The following is a 24470-nucleotide window of genomic DNA, read 5'->3' on the forward strand; positions in this document are numbered from 1 at the left end:
TAAGTTTTTAAGAACATAGGCTAAAGGAGAAGATGGGGGAATGGAGGGCAGAAGGTTGCCCACAGTGAAGGAGATAAGTTTAAAGAGAAAGGTAGAGACACGGAGAAGGGGCTGGGTGAGCAGCCCTGGGTTGCAATGTGGGTGAGCAGCCAAAGCAGGTGTCCCTGCAATTGACTTGCCACCAAGGGAATGTGGGTGAATGACCAAGGCAGGCGTCCCCACGGTGATCAGACACCAATGGAGTGTGAGTGAATAATCAGACAGGCGTCCCCGCAGTGATTAAACACCAAGGGAAGACTGTCTTCCCGAGTCCGTGATCGGCGCCGGAGTTTTGGGTCCATGGATAGAATGTGTCTCCTTTGTCTTTACTAGAGAGGAAAAAGAACTGGAATTGGAAGGACAGGGAGATTGAAGGGTAGCAAGAAAGGCTGGAGAAGAGAGTGAAAAGACCGCTTACCCGATTTGAAATTGGTGAGATGTTCCTTGGACTGGTTGGTCTGAGGACCTGAGGTCGTAGGTGGATCTCCTCACAAAGGAGAGGATGGGGGACCAGTCTCCCGAAGGAGTCCTTCTGACCCGGGTCTTCGGCACCAAATTTCACACGGGTTCGTGTGAAGAGACCACCAAACAGGCTTTGTGTGAGCAACAGGGCTGTTTATTTCACCTGGGTGCAAGTGGACTGAGTACAAAGAGAGTCAGTGAAAGGAGATGGGGTGTGGCCATTTTACAGGATTTGGGCAGGTAATGGAAAATTACAGTCAAAGGGGGTAGTTCTCTGGCGGGCAGGGGTGGGGGTCACAAGGTGCTCAGTGGGGGAGCTTCTGAGCCAGCAGAAGGAATTTCACAAGGTAATGTCATCAGTTAAGGCAGGAACAGGTCATTTTCACTTCCTTTGTGATTCTTCAGTTACTTCAGACCATCTGGATGTATACACGCAGGCTTGGGCTCAGAGGCCTGACAGTTTCCCTTTTCACTTGGTTCTCATCCTCTCTTGTCTTCCACCATGTCAGACGTGCCTTTCACCTTCCACCATGATTGTGAGGCCTCCCCAGCCATGTGGAACCGTGAATCCATAAAACCTCTTTTTCTTTGTCAATTGCCCAGTTTCAGGTATATCTTTGTATCAGCAGTGTGAAAGTAGATTAATGTACTCCCTAAAATGGGGATGATCATGATCATTACAATAGCTACAATCTTAATATTTTTAAAGCACAGCACCTAGAATCCACTAATCTATGAACTGATCTTGAGCAAGCCTGTTTCCTACTCAGACCCCAAGCTCAGTATGAGCATAGCTTTCCACGCCTCTGCGCAATGCTGCAAAAGGCCTGCATACTTGGAGTCCATAGGAGAGTGTGCTCAAAACGCAAAAATCCCAGTGACCCTGCACCACTCGACATCAAAGCAAAGGTGGCAGGAGTGTGTCCCCTGGCCACTTGCCTTCTCACTCGAACAGACTGTGGATGTAGCACTTGCTCGTGGGTAATTGTGGATCTGACTTTCCAAAAGCACAAGTATGTGGCCACTTTAATCACTGAGCCTCAGTTTCGCTCTCTGTAAAATAGGGAGAACTAATAATCCTAGCTTTAAGGATTAAATGGTGGATGCAAACAGCCTTGTACGAAGTTGTTATCTGTGCAGAGGAAAAAGCGGGTGTCACTGGCATGGAAGGACCCGGAGGATACAGCCCAGCCTTTCTCTGTCTTGTCCATCCCCTGGTCTTTTAAACGGGAGTGGGGCGGGGCCACGGCATCGATCACTCGGCACTCCTCTAGGCACTGCGTCGTGATCAGACGAGCGGTGAGCGATCGATATTCCTATGCTAGCCTCTGACTCCTCGGAGGAGACAGCCGCGTGGTCGGACCAAAAGCAACGAGTAGTCGCCAGCCTAAAAGCGACTCGACACCGTCCCAGCTGAAGAGAGGTTAGTCTGAGCAACTGGAGAGCGGAGTCAGCTCCAGTTCCTCACAAGTGGAGAGGCCGGGTTCAGAGGCATAGACCGCGCAGGCGTCATGTGAAGCCGCCAAGCCCGGCCTTGCGCGTGCGCCTTGGAAAGCCCGAGGCTGGCTCGCGTCGGCGCATGCGCTGTGAGCCGGCCTGCGCTGCTGGAGCGACGGAAAGGTTCCGCGCGTGCGTAGTGCTCGTCTTCTGGCAGTGGTTTTGCGCATGCGTGAGGGTAGGCCCTTACGGCAGGCTGCTGTGCGCTTTCGCGGTTCTTGGCGTCTAGTCGGTATAGCGCTAGTGCGCCTGCGCGAGTTGTATGCTCTGCTGTGTGTGTGTGTCTGCTGGTTTTGGGCAATCAGCCGCTGCCCCTGGGCTGCAAGGCCGGCTGGGAATGATTCAGCCGTCAGGTCCCAGATAAGAGCCGCGAGAAATGTAGCCCCGGGAAAGGCGCTGAGGAGGAAAGGGGGTCTGAGGCCTCGGGGGGCTCAAGGCTAGTGCGGGGTACGTGGGACCCTGTGGGGTCTGGGTGTATGGCTGCCCTAAGGAAAGGTGCTTGTAGCTCGGTAAGACTTAACGATGGGCATCGGTGCGTTTCCCAGCAACGGTAAGAATCGCCGTGCTGGGGAGGACACGGGAGCAAGCCCGGGGTCAGGAGGTGCGCGGGCGCTGGGGCCACACGGATGACCCAGACACAAGACTGGGTGCCCCTTAGTGAGCCAAAGGGATCCTTGTGCCATGAATAAAGCTTTCTGGAAAATGTTCCAAACTTCTCTGGGAAGTTTTACAAAGCTCTTATTTTTGCACAAGTTTTGTGGAATACTGCCATAGTAACATTGAAGAGATTAGAGAACTGGACTGCCTGTTCCAAGAAAGCCAGATGTAGGCTGATATGTCCTGGAAGCCCCCTTTGAGAGGCTTTCTCATGACCAGCATGGTGCTCGTAGAGTGCCCACCCTGAGACCCTCTGCAGATCAGTGAGGCTCTCGGAGAGGCCGTTCCACCCAGCCACCTTAAAGAATACTCAGGGAGGTGCTTTAGAGGAGTTGATGTTTAAAAATAATTTAAGGCTGGGCGCGGTGGCTCATGCCTGTAATCCCAACCCTTTGGGAGGCCGAGACAGGCCGGTCACTTCAGGTCAGGAGTTCACGAGACCAGCCTAGCCAACATGGCGCAACCCCGTCTCCACTAAAAATACAAAAATTAGCTGAGTGTGGGGGTGCACACCTGTAATCCCTGCTACTCAGGCGGCCGAGGCAGGAGAATTGTTTGAACCTAGGAAGCAGAGGTTGCAGTGAGCCGAGATTGGGGCACTGCATTCCAGCCTGGGTGAGAGGAGACTCTGTCTCAAAAAAAATAAAAATAATTTGAAAGAATCCTGGGATGACAGGGCAGTGGTTTCCAAGAGGGATATATCCCGTAACCTACCGGGAACCCACTTTGCTAGTGTGCATAGTGAATTCTGTCTGGATGGTGAATTTATAAAGTCCAGGCCTGAGTCTTCAGGCTGTTATATACAGGCTATACGTTGGCTCCCACGACCAACAAGAAGCCTTTTATAAGGTTCATCTTAGTCTTGTTTATAAATCCAGGAGAAAAACCACTCTGAGAGATTAGCACATAACAGCCTATATTCTGACTTTCTTTGCAAGATCATTTCATACACCAGCAGACAAGACTTTAAGGAGCATTTAGGGGCTGAATCAAGTCCACTCAAAAGCTGTTTTGTGCAACCCACACTTGATCTTCCCCCTGAAAGCTGTTCCAGGTTATGAGGCCAGTTCACAAAGCCAGGACATAAGACCACTCAAGCTGTTTCTATACCTGATCCCCCAGCCCCCTGCCAAAAAAAAAAGCCTTCCCTGGGCCAGGCATGCTGGCTCACGCCTGCAATCTGAACTTTGGGAGGCTGAGCTGGGCGGATCACCTGAGGTCAGGAGTTCAAGACCAGCCTGGGCAACATGGCGAAATCCCGTCGCTACTAAAAATAGAAAAATTAGCTGGGTGTGGTGGCAGGCACCTGTAATCCCAGCTACTCAGGAGGCTGAGGCAGGAGAATTGCTTGAACTCGGGAGGCAGAGGTTGCAGTGAGCCGGGATGGCACCATTGCACTCCAGCCTAGGTAACAGAGCGAGACTCTGTCTTTTAAAAAAAAAAACAAAAAAAAAACCAGCCTTCTCCAATCAACAAGAGGTCTTTGAAGGCCAATACCTGTTGAGCTCTGGGAGACTGACTTGTAAAGTGAAGATACGAGGCCACTCAGGCTTTTTCATATGGCCCACATTTGGGTTACGGTAGGTGTCAGTTTGCCTGGAATAACACCAGTTTTTTACTGATGCAGACATAAATGTTAATAGCATCTTGGTTTGGATGACCCACCTACACCTGGCCACTAGAAGGCTATCTGTACAACTCCCAATAAACCCTTTTATGTGGAGCTCTTGAAGGCCAGTCTGTGGCACCACTCTCAAAGACTGCTTCACACATCTTTTTTCTTCTTGCCGATAACTGGCAAGTCACACATCTTATTCTCGACTCCCTTCTTTGGAAGCCTGTTTGTTTAGCCTTTTGTGTGTGTGTTCTTTTTTTTTTTTTTTTTGGGGGGGAGGGACAGAGTCTTGCTCTGTCACCCAGGCTGGAGTGCAGTGGCTAGATCTCGGCTCACCCCAACCTCTGCCTCCCAGGTTGAAGTAATTCTCCCACCTCAGCCTCCCGAGTAGCTGGGATTACAGGAGTGTACCACCATACAGGCTAATTTTTGTATTTTTAGTAGAGATGGGGTTTCACCATGTTGGCCAGGCTGGTCTGTAGCTCCTGACCTCAGGTGATCCACCCCCCTCGGCCTCCCAAAGTGCTAGGATGACAGGCGTGAGTCACTGCACCTGGCCTTGAATATAAGACTTTGTAAACAGCAATTCAGTAAGGAGTTCTGGGAAGCCAATCAATAAAGCCAGGCCATAAGGCTACTCTGGCTGGTCCTTTCCTCTAGAAAATTGCTTGATACAACAAGAAGCCTTTTTATCAGACCAGTATGTGGGGAATGTCAAAAAGCTGATGAGCCTGGACCTGAGGCCATTCAGAAAGGCAGTGACCTGAGGCCCGCACCTGACCTTCCCAGGAGGCCCATCTCAAGTGGTTGGTGGTGTGAAGGCTGCTTCTCACAGCCCATGAGGCCAGCGACCCTGGAAGATAGTTTTACACAGCTAACAAGAGTGTTTCCCCAGCCAGACCAAGACTCCTTCTGTAAGGCCTTTTTGCACGGCTAACAGGAGCCAATGGGTCTGCTCCCTGCGGGGGTAGATGGACACAACAAACAACACTTTCCTGTCACTATGAAGAAACCACAGATCGATTTGTAAAACTAAGACAAAATCTGACTTCACTGGGTCCTCAGACAAGCCCCCATCTATAGAAAGGCCAGTTTTTGTTTTTGTTTTTTTTTTTTTTGAGACGGAGTCTCTCTCTGTCGCCCAGGCTGGTGTGCAGTGGCCGGATCTCAGCTCACTGCAAGCTCCGCCTCCCGGGTTTACGCCATTCTCCTGCCTCAGCCTCCCGAGTAGCTGGGACTACAGGCGCCCGCCACCTCGCCCGGCTGGTTTTTTGTATTTTTTAGTAGAGACGGGGTTTTACCGGGTTAGCCAGGATGGTCTCGATCTCCTGACCTCGTGATCCGCCCGTCTCGGCCTCCCAAAGTGCTAGGATTACAGACTTGAGCCACCGCGCCCAGAGAAAGGCCAGTTTTTAAAACAAGTTACAAGGGCCGGGCATGGTGGCTCACACCTGTAATCCCAGCACTTTGGGAGGCTGAGGTGGGCGGGTCACTTGCGGTCAGGAGTTCGAGACCAGCCTGGCCAACATGGCGAAACCCCGTCTCTACTAAAAATACAAAAATTAGCCAGGCATGGTGGCAGTCGTGCCTGTGGTCCCAGCTACTCAGAGGCTGAGGCAGGAGAATCACTTGAACCTGGGAGGCGGTGATTGCAGTGAGCTGAGATCGCATCACTACACTCCAGACTGGGTGACAGAGCAAGACTCCTCTCAAAAAACCGTTTTGGAAAACTGTTTCCTGTACCAGGAGGTGGCTGTTTGATATGGCAGCTACATAAAAGGCCAAATTATGAGAGGTTTGGGGAAGTCTATGCAACCAGGCAGCAGGCTCATACGGCCAGAATGCCACTTCACCATGCTGCCAACATAAGGCCTTGTAGGAAGCTAGAGTTTTATTTTATTTTTTGAAACAGGGTCTCACTCGGTCGCCCAGACGGGAGTGCAGAGGCACAAACACGGTTCACTTGTAGCCTTAAACTCCTGAGCCCAAGCAATCTTCCTGCTTCAGTCTCCGGAGTAGCTGGGGCTACAGGTATGTGCCACCACAGCCAGCTAACTGTTTAATTTTTTTTAGAGACAGGGTCTCGAATTCTTGGGCTCAAGCAGTCCTCCTGTTTCAGACTCCCAAGTAGCTGGGATTATAGGTGCCCTGCTGGAGGGTAGTGTATAATATCAATCTGGAGGCCTTTGGGGAGGCCATTTCAAGTGGCTTATACAGAAGCAATCTGAAAAGTCATTTTGCAAACAAACTCATACAGCTATCCTGAACCACTGTCTCTGGAAGACCATTATATATTGTCAACATAGGTATCTCTGAAGGCCTTTTGATAAGGCCATTCATGGAAGAACTCTGCATTAAAGAATAATGATAAGGCTATTTCATGTGGCCAAGAGGAGATTGTTTTGTACAGCCAATTCGCGGTATTAGGAAGCCATCTTTCCCAGGACGAGGCTGTGTCCATTGGCCTTCAACATGAGGTCTCCAAGGCCAAGTTGCCAAGTAGCAGATAGGCCGCCTTAGGAGGCAGTTTATGAAGACCAAATGTGAGGCCACCCTGGGAGGCCAGGTGACAAAGCAGCACATGGGGCCGCTGGGCAAACCTGGCTACAAAGCCACACACGTGAGGCCACCTTGAGAAGCTGGCTTTGTGAGGCTGATAGGCGCCCTGTGAGCGGCCATTTTATAAGGTCACCCTGAAACACGTTTATAAAGTCGGTAGTCTGCATTGCAGGCAACAGGTTTATAGCCCATTTGAAACCCCCGGGAGGCCGTTTTCTAAGGTCGTCAAGAGACACGTTTACAAAGCTGGTGCGTAGAGCCCCAGTGGAAGCCAGTTTTATAGTAAGGCAATAAATGGTCTCCTGGGAGGCCTTTCCACCGGCCTTTATGAGAAGTCAAGATATGAGGCCCCTGAGGTCTTTTGGATGCTGAAGATGAGACTTCTCCATGTTGCTCTATAAGATTCATAGAAGACACACGGGGATGAGGCCAGGGATGGGCCCATGTGGTGTCTTGTGCTGGCCTAGTGGATAAGTCCAGGCTGGAAATTGGACTGTGAAACTCTCCAAGAAGGCTGTGAATGAGGCCAACACAAGCATTTTAGGAGGTTAGAGATAGAACCCACCCTGGCAGGCTGGGGGTCTCTGAGGCCTACCACACCCTAAGCTTGCTAGAAAGAATGTTCATTGTGAACCAAGGACGGAAATGAACTCATTGTGAGCTCAGCCCTGTGGATACAAAGTCCAAAGAGCTCACCCTTGAGGGCAATGAGTGTTCTGGGCAGACACTGCCACTTATTCTGTAGATTTGGACAAATTGCTAAACTTCTGAAATCTCAGTTTATTCATCTGTAAAACTCCCATCGTAGGACTGCAAGGGACATTAGTTAATATATGTCAAGCATGCAGCATTGACATGGCACACAGGAGAGGGTGCTGAGGTCGGCCGGAATTTAAGCCCTGCTTCTGCACAAATGATTGACTGTCGGCCTTGGGGCAAGTCACTTCATTTTTGTTTTTTTAAAATTTGAGACAGGATCTTGCTCTATCACCCAGACTGGTATCATGATCTTGGCTTACTGCATGCAACCTCTGCCTCCAGGCTTAAGTGATCCTGCCACCTTCAGCCTCCCGAGTACCTGGGACCACAGGCATGTACCGCCATGCCCAGCTAATTTTTGTATTTTTTGTAGAGACGGGGTCTTGCCATGTTGGCCAGGCTGGTCTTGAACTCGTGAGCTCAAGCGATCCAATTGCCTTGGCCTCCCAAAGTGCTGGGATTACAGGCATGAGCCACCGTACCAGAGTCCTCGAATACTTTTCAAAGTCTGGCACTCCCGAGTGCCTGCCATGAGGCAGACTCTGCTTTTAGGCTCTGGGGAAACGTAGAGGAATGAGCTACATTCTTGTCCCGGTGGGGCTGGCAGTGCAGTGTTGGATAGACACACATGTAAGCCTGTGTTTTCATTCATCCTGACAAGTGCTGTAAGAGAAGCTCAAGGGCTGCAGGAACACAGCACACTGCTGGAGAATCTTGGCAGGCCTCACATAGGGGTATTTAAGATGGGCCTTAAAGGTTGAGTAGGAGTTTGCCAGGCAGCAGAGGGGTATGGGAGGCCTTGCAGACAAGGACAATTGTCTTTCTGAACATTTATCCAGTGCTTACTGAGTACCAGGTGTTGCGACAGGCCCTGAAGATACAGCGGTGACCCCAGACAGATGGGGGCCCTCCCCTCCAGAGCTTCTGCCCAGCAGAGAAAACCACTGTTGAAAAATCCTCGCAGATGAGATGCGGGAAACTGCGGGAACTCACAGGGGATCAGGTCTGTCCTGGTGTCTGACACTTGCTTCTCTCCACCTCGCCAGGCACGTGTCTGACTGAGCTGGCGGTGACCTGATGGCTGGAGACCCCCACTGCCCCGCAGAGCCCCTGGCCAGAGAAGGCACTCTTTGGGAGGCCCTCAGGGCACTCCTGCCGCACACTAAAGAAGACCTGAAGTTGGACCTCGGGGAAAAAGTGGAGAGGAGCATGGTGACGTTGTTGCAGCAAGCCACTGAGCTCTTCTACGAGGGCAGGAGGGACGAGTGTCTGCAGACCAGTGAGGTGATCCTGGACTACTCCTGGGAGAAGCTCAACACGGGCACGTGGCGGGATGTAGACAAGGACTGGCGCCGGGTCTACGCTATCGGCTGCCTCCTGAAAGCCCTGTGTCTGTGCCAGGCACCTGAGGATGCCACCACTGTGGCCACAGCCCTGCGGGTCTGTGACATGGGCCTGCTGATGGGGACGGCCATCCTGGGGGACATCCTCCTTAAAGTCGCCGCCATCCTCCAGACACACCTCCCTGGAAAGAGGCCTGCCCACAGCTCCACCCCAGAGCAGCCCTGCACAAAGGTATGTGGGGGCGATCGCCGCAAGCACACTAGCCATCCAGCAATGCTGTTCTTCTAGAAATTCCGAGTCATCTCTCCCCCGGGGTGAGGACTTGTGGCCTGCAACCCCTCTGATGGAAAATAGCATCTCCATTGATTCTGAATTTCTGTTTGTTTTTCGAAGTAGGCTCCCGTTCTGTCGCCCAGGCTGGAGTGCAGTAGTGCGATCTCAGCTCACTGCAACCTCCACTTCTTGGGCTCAAGCAATCCTTCTGCCTCAGCCTCGTTAGTAGCTGGAACTATGGCGGCATGGCACCACACCCAGCTAGTTGTTTTAGTTTTTTATTTATTTTTCATTTTTTGCAGAGATAGGGTCTCATTATGTTTCTCAGGTTAATCTGGAACTCCTGGCCTAAAGCGATCCCCCTGCCGTGGCCTCCCGAAGCACTGAGATTACAGGTGTGAGCCACTGTGCTCAGCCCTCATTGATTTTTGAAATGGAACAGCTCCATTCGTTTTGTCAAAAAAAAAAAAAAAAAAAAAAGCTTTTTCCTTTATTTTTTTTTTTGCAAAGGCAGTGCCCTTTCAGCAGAGAGGCAACAGAGAAGCTTCGTGGTTCCTGAGGGGAACAGCTTACAGCGATTGTGTGGGCGAGAGCTGCAGCCAGCGGCGGCCCATTTCTTTCAGCTTCTTCTTGGTGGGCTTGCTGAAGTCTCACCCAGGCAAGGCGATACCTTCGGCTGCTCCTGTCTCTCTGCTCCTGGGTTTGGATGAGATACTACAACTAACTGATGTCTGTTTTGGGGATCAGTCTCTCCCACCTCTTGGGTCTGTATGCCTGTTCCAGAGAGCACCCCCAGGAACAGAGCATGGTTTACTCTGAAGGCTTCAGGTCCTGGTGCCCACACACAGGCCTCACTTACAACACCCCCAAGCAAGTCACTTAACCTCCTTTGAACCTCGGTTTCCTTGTGTGTAGAGTGGCCGATAACTGACCCACAGAAAGAAATGACTAAGACTGTACTAGACACTCAGTAGTGGAATTATGGGATGTTTCTGACAGTTTTCTAAATGCTATGTTTTCAGAATTTCCTACAATGCGTATTATTATTATTGTTGTTGTTATTTTTGAGACGGAGTCTCACTCTGTCGCCCAGGCTGGAGTGCAGTGGCACAATCTCGGCTCACTGCAACCTCCGCCTCCCAGGTTCAAGTGATTCTCCTGCCTCAGTCTCCTAAGTAGCTGGGATTATAGGCGCCCACCACCATACCTGACAATTTTTGTATTTTTAATAGAGACAGGGTTTCACCGTGTTGGCCAGGCTTATCTGGACCTCAGGTGATCCACCCACCTCAGCCTCCTAAAGTGCTAGGATTGCAGGGATGAGCCACAAATTATTTTTATGTAAGAAAAATGCAAGTGATTGACACTAAACACACATGCATGTAACCAAAATAAAAGAAAATCCAATAAACGGAGAAGAAACATTTTCAACAAATATGTCAGATAATGAATATCTCTATTACGTAAGGAATGGTACAAATCAATAGGGAAAAATTCTTGAGCCCCAGGAGGTAGAAGTTCAGGAACCTGAACAGACTGTTCACAAGAAGGAAATAGATCTGTTAAACAAATGTGCAGGAAAATGTCCAGCCTCACCTCTGGTTAAAAAAATAAGAGAGAGAGATGCAAATAGCGAAACAGCATGTCATCTTTGGCTCTTAAGTTAGCAAACAAGGCTTCATATGATACCTGGTGTTGCCAAGGGCACCATGTGGCCAAGGGCATGGTGTATGGGTTGCTCTTTTATTTTGTTTCTTTTTTTTGCAGACAAGGTCTTGCCCAGTCACCCAAGCTGGAGTGCAGTGACACAATCATAGCCCTCTGCAGGCCAGGCGTGGTGGCTCACGCCTATAATCTCAGCACTTTGGGAGGCCGAGGCTGGCAGATCACCTGAGGTCAGGAGTTCGAGACCAGTCTGGCCAACATGGTGAAACCCCATCTCTACTAAAAATACAAAAATTTGCCAGGCGTTCTGGCACACGCCTGTAATCCCAGCTACTCTGGAGGCTGAGGCAGGAGAATTGCTTGAACCCCTGAGGCGGAGGTTGTAGTGAGCCGAGATCGTGCCACTACACTCCAGCCTGGGCAACAGAGCAAGACTCAGTCTCAAAAAAAAAAAAAGAAAAAAAACATAGCTCACTGCAGCCTTGACCTCCTAGGCTTAGGTGATTTCTCCCACCTCAGCTTCCTGAGTGGCTAGAACTACAGGCGTGCACCACCATGCCCGGCTTTTAAAATATTTTCTAGAGATAGAGGTTTCTCTATGTTGCCTGCTTTCAAACTCCCGGGCTCAAGCAGTCCTCCCACCTTGGTCTCCCAAAGTGCTGGGATTACAGGTATGAGCCACTGTGGCTGGCCATTTCCAGCAGGTTCACACCTGTGGACACTGAGGCTCTCAAGCAGCAAGTCACTTACTCAGGTCACCCAGTTGGGAGATGGTTAAGTAAATGGTAGTGCAGCCACTCCTAAGAAACTGCAAGGACTGGGTGGCCACGTGGAAACTGCTTTTGATAAATGATTGGAGGGGAGAGGCAGGGCTGCTGCTTCATCATTGCTGTTACCCCCAGTGGGTCAGAGATATTTGTGTGTGTGTGTGTGTGTGTGTGTGTGTGTGTGTGTGTGTTTAAGATGGGAAAAGAACATGCAGGAATGAGAAGATCTTAAGATGTTGAAGTTGGAGATAGTAAGTTTTCCTTTATTGCAGAATTTCTGTGAAAGTAGTTTATAATGAAACAAACATTTTTAATGAAATGGTTAAGAAGAAAACCACCTTGATTTCATGAGGAGCAAATAGTAATAGTAGCACTAATAAAAAACGTTGTCTGTTATTTTCACTGGTACTCTTGACAGCTGAGCTCTCCTACCCCTGACACAGGTTCCTGGTGGAATGCCTCAAATGTTGACTTCCTGAGGTGCTTGCTAATTTGTTCTGTTTTGATTTTAAACAGAAAGCAAAGACGGACCATGGTTCGATTCCAGATGTGAATTTAGAAAGAACAGTCCCCCGGCTGCACCGTCCGTCCCTCCAGCATTTCAGGGAGCAGTTTTTGGTTCCAGGGAGGCCCGTGATCCTGAAAGGCGTGGCTGACCACTGGCCGTGCATGCAGAAGTGGAGGTGGGTGGTCACTGAGGGAGGTGAGGTCCCTCTTCCCATTTTAGCGTTCCCCAGGGCCCCCTGAATTCCTCCCCTGACCATCCCCAGAGGAACGCAGCCTTGTAGATGCTTCACTAGCAGCCCTTGACTGATTGCCAGGGGGTTAAAAAAGAATGAAAAGTAAGGTGCTCTGAATTTATGCCGCAGGTTATGGGATTCTTACCTTCTACCTTCCTCGCCCTAAGCGGTTTTTTAATGAGTCCCTAAGTGGCAGTCCTAGGATGTGTCTGTTAAGCAATTTTTGCAGGATCCCAGCAATTTCAGACCATCTCAGGGCCCTGAGGCTAAGCACAGAAATAACCCAAGAGACAGCCTCTCTCTCTCTGAGGGATTCTGTGGTCTCTTGTGTTTGTTTCTAGTCCTTTCTCAGATTCATGATGGAGAGATCAGATCAGGCAGCGGGAGCGTGGCTGTCACGCGGAGGCTCTGCATGAGTTTGGAAATAAGGAGGCATCTCTCCAGGAAGGTAGATGGAGTCAGCCTGTTTTGTGGTTTAGCGGAGCGAATGGTACCCGCTGAGACATGTAGAGGACTTCCCATTGCAGGAGCTCTCCTCACAGCAAGCCTTCAATGAAGCATTTTACTGTGTACCTGGCACTAGGACAGGTGTTGTCATCACCCCCATTCCGTAAATGGGGATCAAGGACTTAGAGAGGTCAGTAACCTCCACAGATCCCCTGGCCTGTACCTGATGAGGCCTGGAATCAGTCCCAGGCTAGAGGGCAGAGCCCAGGGGACTTCCCTTCAGCACCCGCCGCACTGCCCACTATTTGTTCAGAGGTTTCTCAGCTTAGTGACAAAATGAGCAAAGAAAGAAGTGAGGAGGCCGTTGGCAAGCAGGGAACCAGAGCAGCCCAGCCACCCAGACTTACGGGCCCTATCTGCAAAGCTCTGCAGCACTGCGTAGGAGCTGCACAGCCTTGAGCAGGCCCCACCTCTCCGCACCCGTTTCCTCATCAGTGAAGCTGGGGATGACAGTCCTCGTCTCTGCACATGAGATTTTCCGAGGATGAAAGGGGACCACATGCAAAGCACACTTAGTACTATGCCCAAAAAATAGTAGCAGTGATGACGCCAATGTGTGTCTTTCTGCCAGTTTGGAGTATATCCAAGGGATCGCTGGCTGCCGAACCGTGCCGGTGGAAGTTGGTTTGAGGTACACAGACGAGGAATGGTCCCAGACACTCATGACGGTCAACGAGTTCATCAGCAAATACATCGTGAATGAGGTACGTCGTGGGGACTGCTTTCCCCTAATACTTGGAAGGGAGAGAGCGTAGAACATTTAGGCAAATAACCCTCGTGTGTTGCCGTGGGAGGTTTTGGAGGAGCCAGTCCGTAAGTCTGTGGTCAGAGGGATGACCACAGCGAGGAAGGCAGGCTGCTCGGCCAGCAGACATGCTGGATTCATGTCAGGTCCTTTTTAATGGGCAGGGGAGTATAATTCAGTGGGTTCCAAAAGTTGGACAGCTAAGTCAAGAGTATGTGTATTTAAAATTATAATAGTGGCCAGGCATGGTGGCTCACCCCTCTAATCCCAGCACTTTGGGAGGCTGAGGCAGGCGGATCGCTTGAGCGCAGGAGTTCAAGACCAGCCTGGGAAACACAGTGAAACTCTGTCTCTATAAAAAATACAAAAATCAGCTGGGTGTAGTAGTGCGTGCCTGTAATCCCAGCTACTCAAGAGGCTAAGGTGGGGCAAATTGCTTGAGCCTGGGAGGCAGAGGTTACAGTGAGCCAAGCTTGGACAACAGAACCAGGCCCTGTCAAAATTAGGACAGGATAGGACAGCTTATTTTTCCCAAGTGTTAATCACTTATACTTTCACCAGCAATTAACACAAGTGTCCGTTTTCTTACATCTTTGCCTGCACTGTTTGTTGCCATTTTATGAAAATGCTTGCCAATCAGATGGGAGATCAGTGCTTTACAAACTGGGTACCCCAGTGCTGGAGAGGTTCTTTGAAGCTGCCCCAGGGCCTCTAAGGGTTGGAGAGGACCACTCAGGATGGAGTGGAAGGGTGGCGGGGCTGGGGCTGGGGCTGGGGCTGGGGCCGGCTGGACAGCAGCAGCAGGAGGGCATCTGTCACGACTAACTGGGCTTTCTGTGTCGTCTCTGGTTTTCCCCGGTGGATTAGCCGAGGGACGTCGGCTACCTTGCTCAACACCAGCTCTTCGACCAGGTAAGTCTGAGGCCACACTCCTCTGTCCCTCACCTTCTCACCTCCCCGCTCCTCCCCTCCTGGGCTCAGTGCGGCTGGAGTAGTGGGTGTGAGTAGGAGGGAGGCAGCAGGTGAGGCTGGGAAGTCGACAAGACGTGGGTGACAAGGAGCCATTTTCCTAAAGTGACAGGAAACACTGGGGGTCGCCAGTGCTCTGAGGATTGCAGGGGCCACTGTTCAGAGATGAAGGGAGCAGCTGTCGAACCGGGTGGCTGGCTGGGCTGGGCTGTTGCTGCGGTGCAAGGAGAGGTGATGCTGGCAGGTGGAGCAGTTCAAGATAGGTGTGAACCGCTGGACCCTGGACGTGCGTGGATGTGTGGGGGTGGGAGGGAAGATCAGGGAAGACGCCCAGATTCAGGACCCCAAAACACTAAATACGATGGAGCTGGGGTGCCCAGGAGGGACCTGGCTGTTGTGGTGTCTGCCCAGAGTGCCCAGGGAGGCAGCACTTGGCAGGATTCAAGAATAGGGCCAGGCGCATGGGGTCAGGGCCACAGCCAGGGGTGGGCTGGGGTTGCACCTCTGCAGCCTTTGCAGTGGGGCCCTGGGATGCTGCTCAGCTGCTGTATCTACTGCTGAGGCCAGGGCTGCCTGACTCTGTCTTGATGGGGCACCCAAGGACAGTAGGTTCTGTGCCAGGAGCCTTCATGCCGACATTAAAGGAGGCTGGCAGTTTCTCTTCCCCAAGCCTCCCTATTAGGACTTGTGCATGCTGCCTCCTGTCCATGTCACTTGCTCAGTGAGGGAAAGGGGCATTCTAATTGATCGGGTCCCTACTGTGTGATCCCGAGACCCACCTTTCCCCCAGACCCCAGTCATCCTGGGGGCATGGCCTCAGTGTGGGCTGGGGACCCTGGAAGCCACCCCCGACCCCAGTCATCCTGGGGGCATGGCCTCAGTGTGGGCCGGGGACCCTGGAAGCCACCCCCGACCCCAGTCATCCTGGGGGCATGGCCTCAGTGTGGGCTGGGGACCCTGGAAGCCACCCCCGACCCCAGTCATCCTGGGGGCATGGCCTCAGTGTGGGCCGGGGACCCTGGAAGCCACCCCCGACCCCAGTCATCCTGAGGGCATGGCCTCAGTGTGGGCCGGGGACCCTGGAAGCCACAGTTAACCTTGGCTCCCTGTCCCGGAGCAGCTGTTTCATACTTTGTAGAACAGGAGGAGGTATATTTAGGAGTAGAAGGTCAAGTTCACAGTGACTTTCAAGATGAACCAGGACTTGAAAGACGTTTCGGGTAACGGAGGGCCGCCTGGGTGTTTACCTTGGGTCCCAGAGCTGAGTGTCCACCATGCTGTGAGAGGACCCTGGAGAAGTCCCAGCAGCCCATGCCCAGGTGTTGTCATGCCGTGTGGCAAGGACAGTGTTCTAGAACCTTCTCTACCTAAAGGATGCTCAGGGGCTCCTACCAAATTCTTGTCCCAGAACCTCTTACTGACTTTTCTCCCAGGGACCCCGTGTTCTAGAAGATTTTGGCCATCAGTTTAAGCCTGCCTCAATTATCAGTCCCATCTCAGGAGCGCTGATTCCCTTGGGGTCTGTGCATCCTTGGCCAGTGATTCTGATGACATGATCTGGTCAGCCAATCACCTTTCAGATATCCTGATGATGTCATCAGGGACCAATCATAGTTTCTGCTCAGATTCCACAGGGCCAGTTCTGGTCAGAAGCAGCAGTGTCGGGTGTTACCTTTGGGAGGAACCCCCAGCAGCCCTGGGAGGGACCTCTGCTTGCGAACTTGTACTTCAGTCCTAAGCAGCAGGCGCGGCTGCGTTTCTGCACAGCTGATTTGAGACAAGCTCTTAAAGGTCTGAATAGCAGTGTCTGGGACCAAGCTCCCTGCGGGGAGAACATTCCAGCTTTTCCCGGTACACAGTGGTTTCTGAGCCAGCAGCCTGAAGTTACCGTCACTGCTCCCAAAGGAATGGTAGTGTCCACCTGCAGGTGCCTTCAGGCTGGGGAGCAGTGACTCTAAAAAGACCTGTGTCCCCCTGGCAACCCTGTTTTCATGCCTCTCAAGCTTGAAAAATGTTGCCGGGTCCAGCCAGGGTCCTGTGAAGAACCCTGGGGTTCTTGGTGGCCTGGGGGGTGTGGGCTGGTGGCCTGCTCTGGTGGGTTCAATCCCAGAGGTAACTGAGGTGCCTGCTAAGGGTCTGGACAGGAAGTGGACTTAAAATTGTGTGTTTTCACTCTGAGACCCTAGCTTTGTCTAAAGGAGGCCAGGGCCATGTGCAGTGGCTCACACCTGTAGTCCCAGCACTTTGGGAGGCCAAGCAGGACCAGCCTGGACAACATAGCAAGACCCCATCTCTACAAAAATAAAATTAGCCAGGCACGGTGGCATGCTCCTGTGGTCCCAGCAACTCGGGAGGCTGAGGCAGGAGGATCACTTAAACCCTGCAGGTTGAGGCTACAGTGAACCGTGATGGCACCACTGCACTCCAGACTGGGTGACAGAACAAGACTGTCTTTGAAAAAAAAAAATTACAATAAATAAAGGAGGCCAGGCCACGCAGCCCTGCCCCGCCATGAACATCTGAGATCGCCTGACGTGTGGCATGTAACTCTGTCGGAGGTCATGGGGAGCCACCCCACCCTTACTGCATCATATAAAGCTCAGAGCACAGACCCAGGCCCACACCTGTCTTTCTCATCAGGCAGTTTCAATGCCCAGTCTGTTTCTGCCAGGTATGGCAACAGATCCTCTGTGCCTACCCTGGCTTTTAAAACTAGGAAGGCGACAGACGGGTGCGGTGGCTCACGCCTGTAATCCCAGCACTTTGGGAGGCCGAGGTGGGTGGATCACTTAAGTCTAGGAGTTTGAGACCAGCCTATGCAACATGGCGAAACCCTGTCTCTATAAAAGTTAAAAAAAAAAGAAAAAAAAAATTAGCCAGGCGTGGTGCATGCTTATAGTCCCAGCTAGTAGGGAGGCTGAGGTGGGAAGATCACTTGAGCCCAGGAGGCAGAGGCTGCAGTGAGCTGAGATCACACCACTACACTCCAGCCTGAGAAACAGCCAGACCCTGTCTCAAACACACACACACACACACAATGGATATAGGTGTGTGTCTCTGACTCTTTTTTGGCCTCCGGGCTGCGGTGTCCCCGGCCGGATCCCCACCTCTCACGTCTGCTCTGCCGCCCACAGATCCCGGAGTTGAAGCAGGACATCAGCATCCCCGACTACTGCAGCCTGGGCGATGGGGAGGAGGAGGAGATCACCGTCAATGCCTGGTTTGGTCCCCAGGGAACCATCTCCCCCCTACATCAGGATCCCCAGCAGAACTTCCTAGTCCAGGTTGGAGCTGCAGCTGGAATAGTGGCCTCCTATCTCCTCCTGGCCCAGGCACCTGGCCGGCCACATTCTCTGCGTTTAAACACCGGGCTCTTAAAAAGAAACAAGAAGCACTGAAGGGGATGAGGACAAAAATAGAAAACAAACCCACAAACGGCGCCAGGCCCGGGAAGGCCTCTGCAGTCGGCTGCTTCCAGAAGCGGTGGGCCCCTCCCAAGATCCCTCACAGTGCTGGCGTGGGTGCCTGGTGCCTCTGCCCCTCCCCCACCTGCCACCCATCGATCCAGACCAGCTTCTTCCAAACAGGAGGCGGCAGGGCGGGGGAGGAGTTTTCTCGGTCACTGGGAGGTTTTTTCCTGAGACCCAGGCAGAGGAGCAGATGGGTTTGCTACAAGGGGAGGCACCTCTGTCTACTGCTGTAAGACCACCTTGGTTTTCACAGGCAAAGAGAGGTTAGTAAAGGAGAACATTCTCCTACCCTGGCAGACCAGTCCAGAGAGGCGGCTCAGGAGTGGGCTAAGAGCCGGGCTTCGGGAGCCAGCCTGCCTGGCGCGGACAGCAGCCCTGCCACACCTCAGCTCTGTGAGCTTGGGCAGCTCATTTAATCTCTCTGTGCCTCAGTTTCCTCACCTGCAAAATGAGAGTGAAGATATACCACCTCAGAGAGGATTAAATCAGTTAACACACGTAAAGCACTTAAGTGGTGCCTGGCACAGACAAGTGCCTAATAATGGTGGGCTCCAAAATGTATTTGGAAGAAAAACATACCTTTAGGCCAAGTTTGGTGGTTCACACCTATAATCCCAGCACTTTGGGAGGCTGAGTCAGGAGGATCACTTGAGGCCAGGAGTTCAAGACCAGCCTGGGTAACGTAGTGAAACCCAATCTCTACCAAAAATAAAAATATAAAAATCAGCTGGGTGTGGTGGGGCACACCTGTAGTCCCAACTACTGGGGAGGCTGGGGCAGGAGGATCTCTGGAGGGAGGAGGTCGAGACTGCAGTGAGCCATGATCGCACCACGGCACTCCAGCCTGGATGACTGAGACCCAGTCTCTAAAAATTAAAACAGCAAGAAAAACATACACGTGGAACTGTAAGCATGTGTGGAGGGGAAGGGCAGGCTGGGCCCAGGGAGCAGCATGCGGAAGGGGACAGAGGCCAGGGTGGGCGTGGGGCAGCAGCAGAGTGAGGCCACCAGCTGACTGTCAGGGTCTCTCTTCCCAGGTGATGGGGAGGAAGTACATCCGGCTGTATTCGCCGCAGGAGTCGGGGGCTCTGTACCCTCATGACACGCACCTTCTCCATAACACGAGCCAGGTGGGCACTGGGGGTCCGGGGTGACGTTGCAGGTTCTCCCCACTGCCCCGAAGATGATGACGTCCTTTGCTTTCTTCAGGTCGACGTGGAGAATCCTGACCTCGAGAAGTTCCCCAAGTTTGCCAAGGCCCCATTCGTGTCCTGCGTCCTGTCTCCTGGAGAGATCCTGTTCATCCCCGTGAAATACTGGCATTACGTGCGGGCTCTGGATTTGAGCTTCTCGGTCAGCTTCTGGTGGTCATAGCCAGGCTAGCAGCTGAAAGGGCCGGACATGCAGACAGCATTCATCTGTTCACTGATTTCCTGCTCTGTGCCCCACCTGGTGCTGGGTCCTGGAATCCATAGAGACAAGCAGGACTGAACCTGTGTCCTGAAGAGCCTTCACTGCCCAGTGGCAGCCCTGGGGGGCTGAGCTTCAGCACTGGACGGGCACAGAGCAGGGGCTGCCCAGGAAGGGGCACACTCCAGGCCGGGGGTGCATGACAGAGGAAGGTGGGGAGAGCCCAGTAGGACCCTGCAGGCAGACAGCCTGCTTGGGGACTCCGGCATCAGAAAGCCTAACGTGTTTGGGAAACGGGTGGGCCACACGGGCAGGGGTGAAACGTGGGCTCTGAGGTTGGCTACTCGACTCAGACCCGGCCGCACTGCGTACCTGCTGCGTGACTTGGCCAGGATCCCCCGCTTCGTTGTGCCCATGTGGAAAAGAGGGCAAGGCCAGTCCTCACTGCAGAGGGCCGAGGAGGCAGTGCCGAGTCCCTGCTGCTGCATGAACCTTAGCCGCTGCCACTGATCCCAATTACTCTGATCCTTCTGCCCTTCCTTCCCGTAACTGGGCCTGCTGGACGCCACAGCCTGAATACTGGAGAGAGTCCATAGAGGCCTGCTCAGGAGCCCAGACCCCTGCTGGGCAGTGGGAGCTTTCTGTCATCCTCGTGGCTAAAGGATAACCTACCTGCCTGCAGTGAAGTGCAGAGGTCTTGCTGGATGACTTTTCACCCGCACTCATCCAGGAGCAGGCTCCCAAGTGAGGAAACCACTGAACTGTCACCAGCCCCTGAAGCCTCCCGCTAGCCACCTTCTAGTCACCATCCCCCAGAAGTAATGACTCTCAAACCGGTGGAAGGTTTGAGGCCAGGGGGACACCCAGGCTCCATGCTTTCTGTAATTGTGTCGTGTGTGTGCACGCAGGTTTGTTTTATGTTTTGGCCATTAAGACTTTCCTCAGCCCTCTGTTTTTTGTTTTTTAAACTAAATAGAGATGGGATCTTGCTATGTTGCCCAGGCTGGTCTTGAACTCCTGGGCTTAAGTGATCCTCTCACCTTGGCCTGCCAAAGTGCTGGGGTTACAGGTATGAGCCACTATGCCAGCCTTGGCTTCTTTCTTCCCCGCTTCCAAGACAGGCCTGGGGAAAAGAGCCCCAAGGGTTCAGCTGCCATCCTGCCAGCACCTTGACCACTGGCTCAGCTGCTTGGCTTTTAGCTAAAAATCAAGCCGCTGCTGGTTGGCCAGGGGTAGCTACCCTGGGGTAACTAGAAGGGGGATGGGAAGGTGGCCATGAGCAGCTGGAACTCTAGTTCCTGATGCCCTCTGTACCCAGGCCAAGGAATTTGACCTTTATTGGGTAGGTCCTGGGGTTCTCAGCCTTTGAACAGACACCAGCAGAATCTGCATTCTCAAAAGCTGGCTGTTGGCAGGGAGAGGCCGTGGTACTTACTCATCCTGGGAGTGGGCTGCTGAGGGGCCGTGGGGGTGCCAGGGAGTGACACAACAGCTATCTGGAAGTGGAGTCCACTTGGCTCCGTGGGCAGCTGCTTGCAAGGACGTTGTTGATTCCCTGCCATTGTTAATAGTCAATTACCTAATCTTTCATAGGAAGAATTTACACCAGATGTCAACAGCCCTGAAAGTAGGGAGGCACAAAACAGGGACGCCCCATGACTAGGTTTGCCATTAGTGAGGAGCGGTGACTCCCGGCCCGCATGTGTAACTGACGCCCCTTCCCCAGCGGAAGGACAGGCGGGTTGTGGTCCCAGCTCCCAGTGGCCCAGCCGCTCCATCGGCTCCAGCTGGCAGGCCCCACGGCCCATCTGTAGCGTAGTGTGACAGAAACCTGGGCATGGGAAGCCACGTTCATTAACGTGTGGTATCCTGGCCAGGAGGCTTCCAGCAAATGTCCCTTGTCAGATGAGGAACGGGAAAAGGGGAAATGGCCCTGCCCTGTGGGTGAGGTTCCAGCGTTCCTAGGAATCCCAGTCTGAGGGTGACTTCAGCCCTCTGAGGAAGGTGGACTCTGAAGCCAGCTTGGAACCCAAGCACCGAACAGTTGGTCACAGACCAAGGAGAGGCACGTGCGCGAGCCCCTGCCTGAGATGTGGCCACAGCAGTCAGGACACTGATACTGCCATCACAGACACAGGACACAGCTAGCAGGCCTGTCACTGACCAGATGAGGCCCCTGCCCTCGTGGTATTTTAACACAATGGCGTCAGGCTGGGGTGCATGGGGGCAATAAGGACATGGGAATAAAACAAGACAGTGTCACGCCGTGATTAGTGCCATGAAAGCAACAGAGCAGGGTGACAGGGTGGAAAATGGCAGCCAGGGATGGATTGGTGGGGCCAGTTTTTTGATAGTTGACATTTGAAGAGCAAGAGCTTGACTAGGAATCCAGAATCGGCCATGAGACTTGAGGCCCAGCTCGTGACAGCGGGTACAGCAGCCCTGAGACAGGAAAGCGCCAGTCTGGGGACAGGGGAGGTAGGAGTCAGGGCGGCTGGGGCGGGGGGGGGGATGGTAGGAAGGGGGGTATCAAGGCCATGGGGCCTGGGAGACCAGCAGGGGAAGGCACTGGGGGGCTCAGCCTGGGAGGGACAGGTCTGCAGCTGCTGTGCAGACAAGGGCCTACAAGGGGACCCTGGGAAGCAGGCCAGTCCGTAATTCCTAAGTGATAAGGTCGGGGCACCAGCGGGGGAGCGTGGCAGTGAAAGAGAAGGCTGGCGGGGTAATAACGGCTTTGAATGCCAGGCCAGTGTCTGCAACTCCTCACGAGGGTTTTGGGTGAGTGCCAGTGTGTGTTGTGGGATGTTCACATCAGTGTCATCATGGAGGTGCTGGAGGCAGGAGAGACGAGCAGCAGGGGGGCTGGTATCCCCAATGGTGAAGTGCCCAGAGGCTTCCTGAGTCCCCAGCCAGGACTGACTCGAGCACAGAGAATGAACGACTGGAACCATGGGACAACTGGGTCAGTCATGAGCTGCCCTGGCCCCTCCTGAAGGCGGTATTTGCTGGTTGGCTTTTTGCCTCCTGGTGTCCATCTTCCCTTCTTCCAGAACGGCACACTGATTGCACTCTGGAGAATGACCTCTGCCCCAGGGACGTGGTCCTGGAAGGCCTGTACAGCTCCTCCCTGGACTGGCATCTTGAGGGCACGTCGGGAGGAGCGTAGACAGGCTGGAGCTGACCCCCTGTGGCAGCAGGCACCCACTGTCACAGAATTGTCTTGACATCCATGACCCTTATTCCAAGGTCTGCCATTCTAGACTGGTCTTGCCTTCCTGTCATTTCTGCAAGCCACCTCATACGTTTCCAAAAAACCCCTGTTCTGGTGAGGCCAGCTGGGGCTGGCACTGGCTGAACACACTGGGCTTACCAATGGGCGTGTCTGTGCCCACTGACGAAGGGCTGGACTGGGTCCCCGGCTGCCTCACTGATGGGAAGGTGGGCTTGAGGGCTCAGGAGCCCAGACTTGGTTCTGGGAGGGTGAGCCTCCCACCAGCAGGGGTCATTGGTTCACTGAGCCTCGGATACCTGTTCTACCCTGGGTTTATGGAGGTGAACAAAGGGGGATGTTCCTGCCTGCAGCGGGGGAGGCGAGCCACCAATTCAGTGTCCAGGTTCACTCCCCGCTGCCTCTGAGGCTATTGAAGATGCAATCACACCTTCAATTTGCTTAGGGAAAGGCCCCTGCTTCCTCAGCCACGTGGCCTGAGAGGGACGGCCCCACCCCTGTCTTCGGGGTGGGTGTGATTTTCCAGTGCCAGTCGGATCATCCTGTCCCCACCTAGCAGGTGTCCACGTGGGAGCTATGGGCCATGAGGATGCTTGCAAGGGTGTGGGAGCCACCAAGTGAGAGCCACCCTCTTCCTCCTGATCCCAGGCATGATGTGTGAGGCCCAGAAGCATGGCAGCTATTTTGCTACCATGAAGAAAGCTGGATTTCTGGGAAACCACCTCGTAGGCCCCAAGCATGCAGCCAGCCCAGTGAAAGCACAGTAGACACAGAAACATGGCTGTGTGGTGACCTCGCTGGAGCCCCTAGACCAGGCCTCTCAAGTCCCCGGTGGCCAAGTCCTCCCTTGTTTCAGCCAGTCTGAGTTGGCTTTTCTGTCATGACTGAAGCATCCTGACTGATGCTGGGGTTCAAGAGAGGCACGAAGGTGGGGACTTAACAAGTGTGAGGATGGAGGAAGCTCAGGGATCGAGGGGCTGACCAGTGCCAAAGGGCGACCGGGTGCTAGCCAGGAAACAAAGCCGGACACCAGAGGGGAGGGTGCGTAGGCCCAGGGCGCTCTGTGCAGAGGCTCCCGAGCTGACGAAGGAAGTACTGCACCCTGAGCAGTGGGTGGGGGGAGGCGGTGGCGGACGAGCAGGGGCCTCACCAGGGGCCACAGCCCTGCTGCAGCAGTGGGGGCGTCCAGGGGTCTTCCACAGGGAGCATGGAGGCAGGGTGTGGGCCGGGGCTGGCGCTCAGCCTGAGGCAGCAGCGGCAGGGCCGGAGGGCTATTGGCAGCTGGGCTGGACAGGATCTGGTGACAGTGGGATGCAGGAGGGTCAGGGAGAGGAAGCATTGAGGCTGAATCCCAGTCCCGGCTGGGGCTGCTGGATGGCGGGGCTGCCGGACACCCACAGGGAGCAGAGGGTCCAGGGAGGGAGAGCACGTGTCCCGCCCAAACGCCCAGCCTCAGCCCATTCAGGCCAGTGGCACCTTGGGCCAGGGGAGAGTCCAGACTGGGGAGTTGGGGAGGCCAAGGTTCACACATCCAGGTTTGGGCCAGCCCAATCCTGCTGGGACAGCTGCTCACAGCTGGGACTGGAGGCAAGGCTGCCCTGAGCAAGGACAGTGAGCTGTCCTGAGCCGTTGCTAGGGGCTCTGCTGGTTTCACCTGCTGGAGCCCCAAACCCAGAGGTTCTGAGTGATGACCGAACTCCAGGAAAGAAGGCAAGGCCACGACACAGAGCCTCACACACAGGCTCGAGAACACAGACAGGGGC

At 53.4% G+C, this 24470-nt stretch overlaps 1 protein-coding gene across 2 annotated transcripts; it reads left to right on the forward strand.

The window, feature by feature from the left end:
* The first annotated feature begins 1787 nt into the window (after positions 1–1787).
* Positions 1788–21748, forward strand: KDM8 (lysine demethylase 8). 2 transcript variants are annotated; one of them, XM_007988398.3, is made up of 8 exons: positions 1788–1924; positions 8635–9163; positions 12154–12320; positions 13456–13588; positions 14497–14541; positions 17733–17882; positions 19106–19198; positions 19278–21748. In XM_007988398.3, exons 2-8 carry the CDS (start codon positions 8666–8668, stop codon positions 19440–19442), a joined length of 1251 nt encoding a protein of 416 aa, XP_007986589.3. In that variant the 5' UTR covers positions 1788–1924; positions 8635–8665; the 3' UTR covers positions 19443–21748. The 2 variants fall into 2 exon arrangements, with proteins under 2 accessions (XP_007986589.3, XP_072871352.1); XM_073015251.1 differs by lacking the exon at positions 19106–19198.
* The last annotated feature ends 2722 nt before the right edge of the window (positions 21749–24470 follow it).

This window comes from Chlorocebus sabaeus, chromosome 5 (genome assembly GCF_047675955.1).
Source record: "Chlorocebus sabaeus isolate Y175 chromosome 5, mChlSab1.0.hap1, whole genome shotgun sequence".
Classification (NCBI taxonomy): Eukaryota; Metazoa; Chordata; class Mammalia; order Primates; family Cercopithecidae; genus Chlorocebus; species Chlorocebus sabaeus.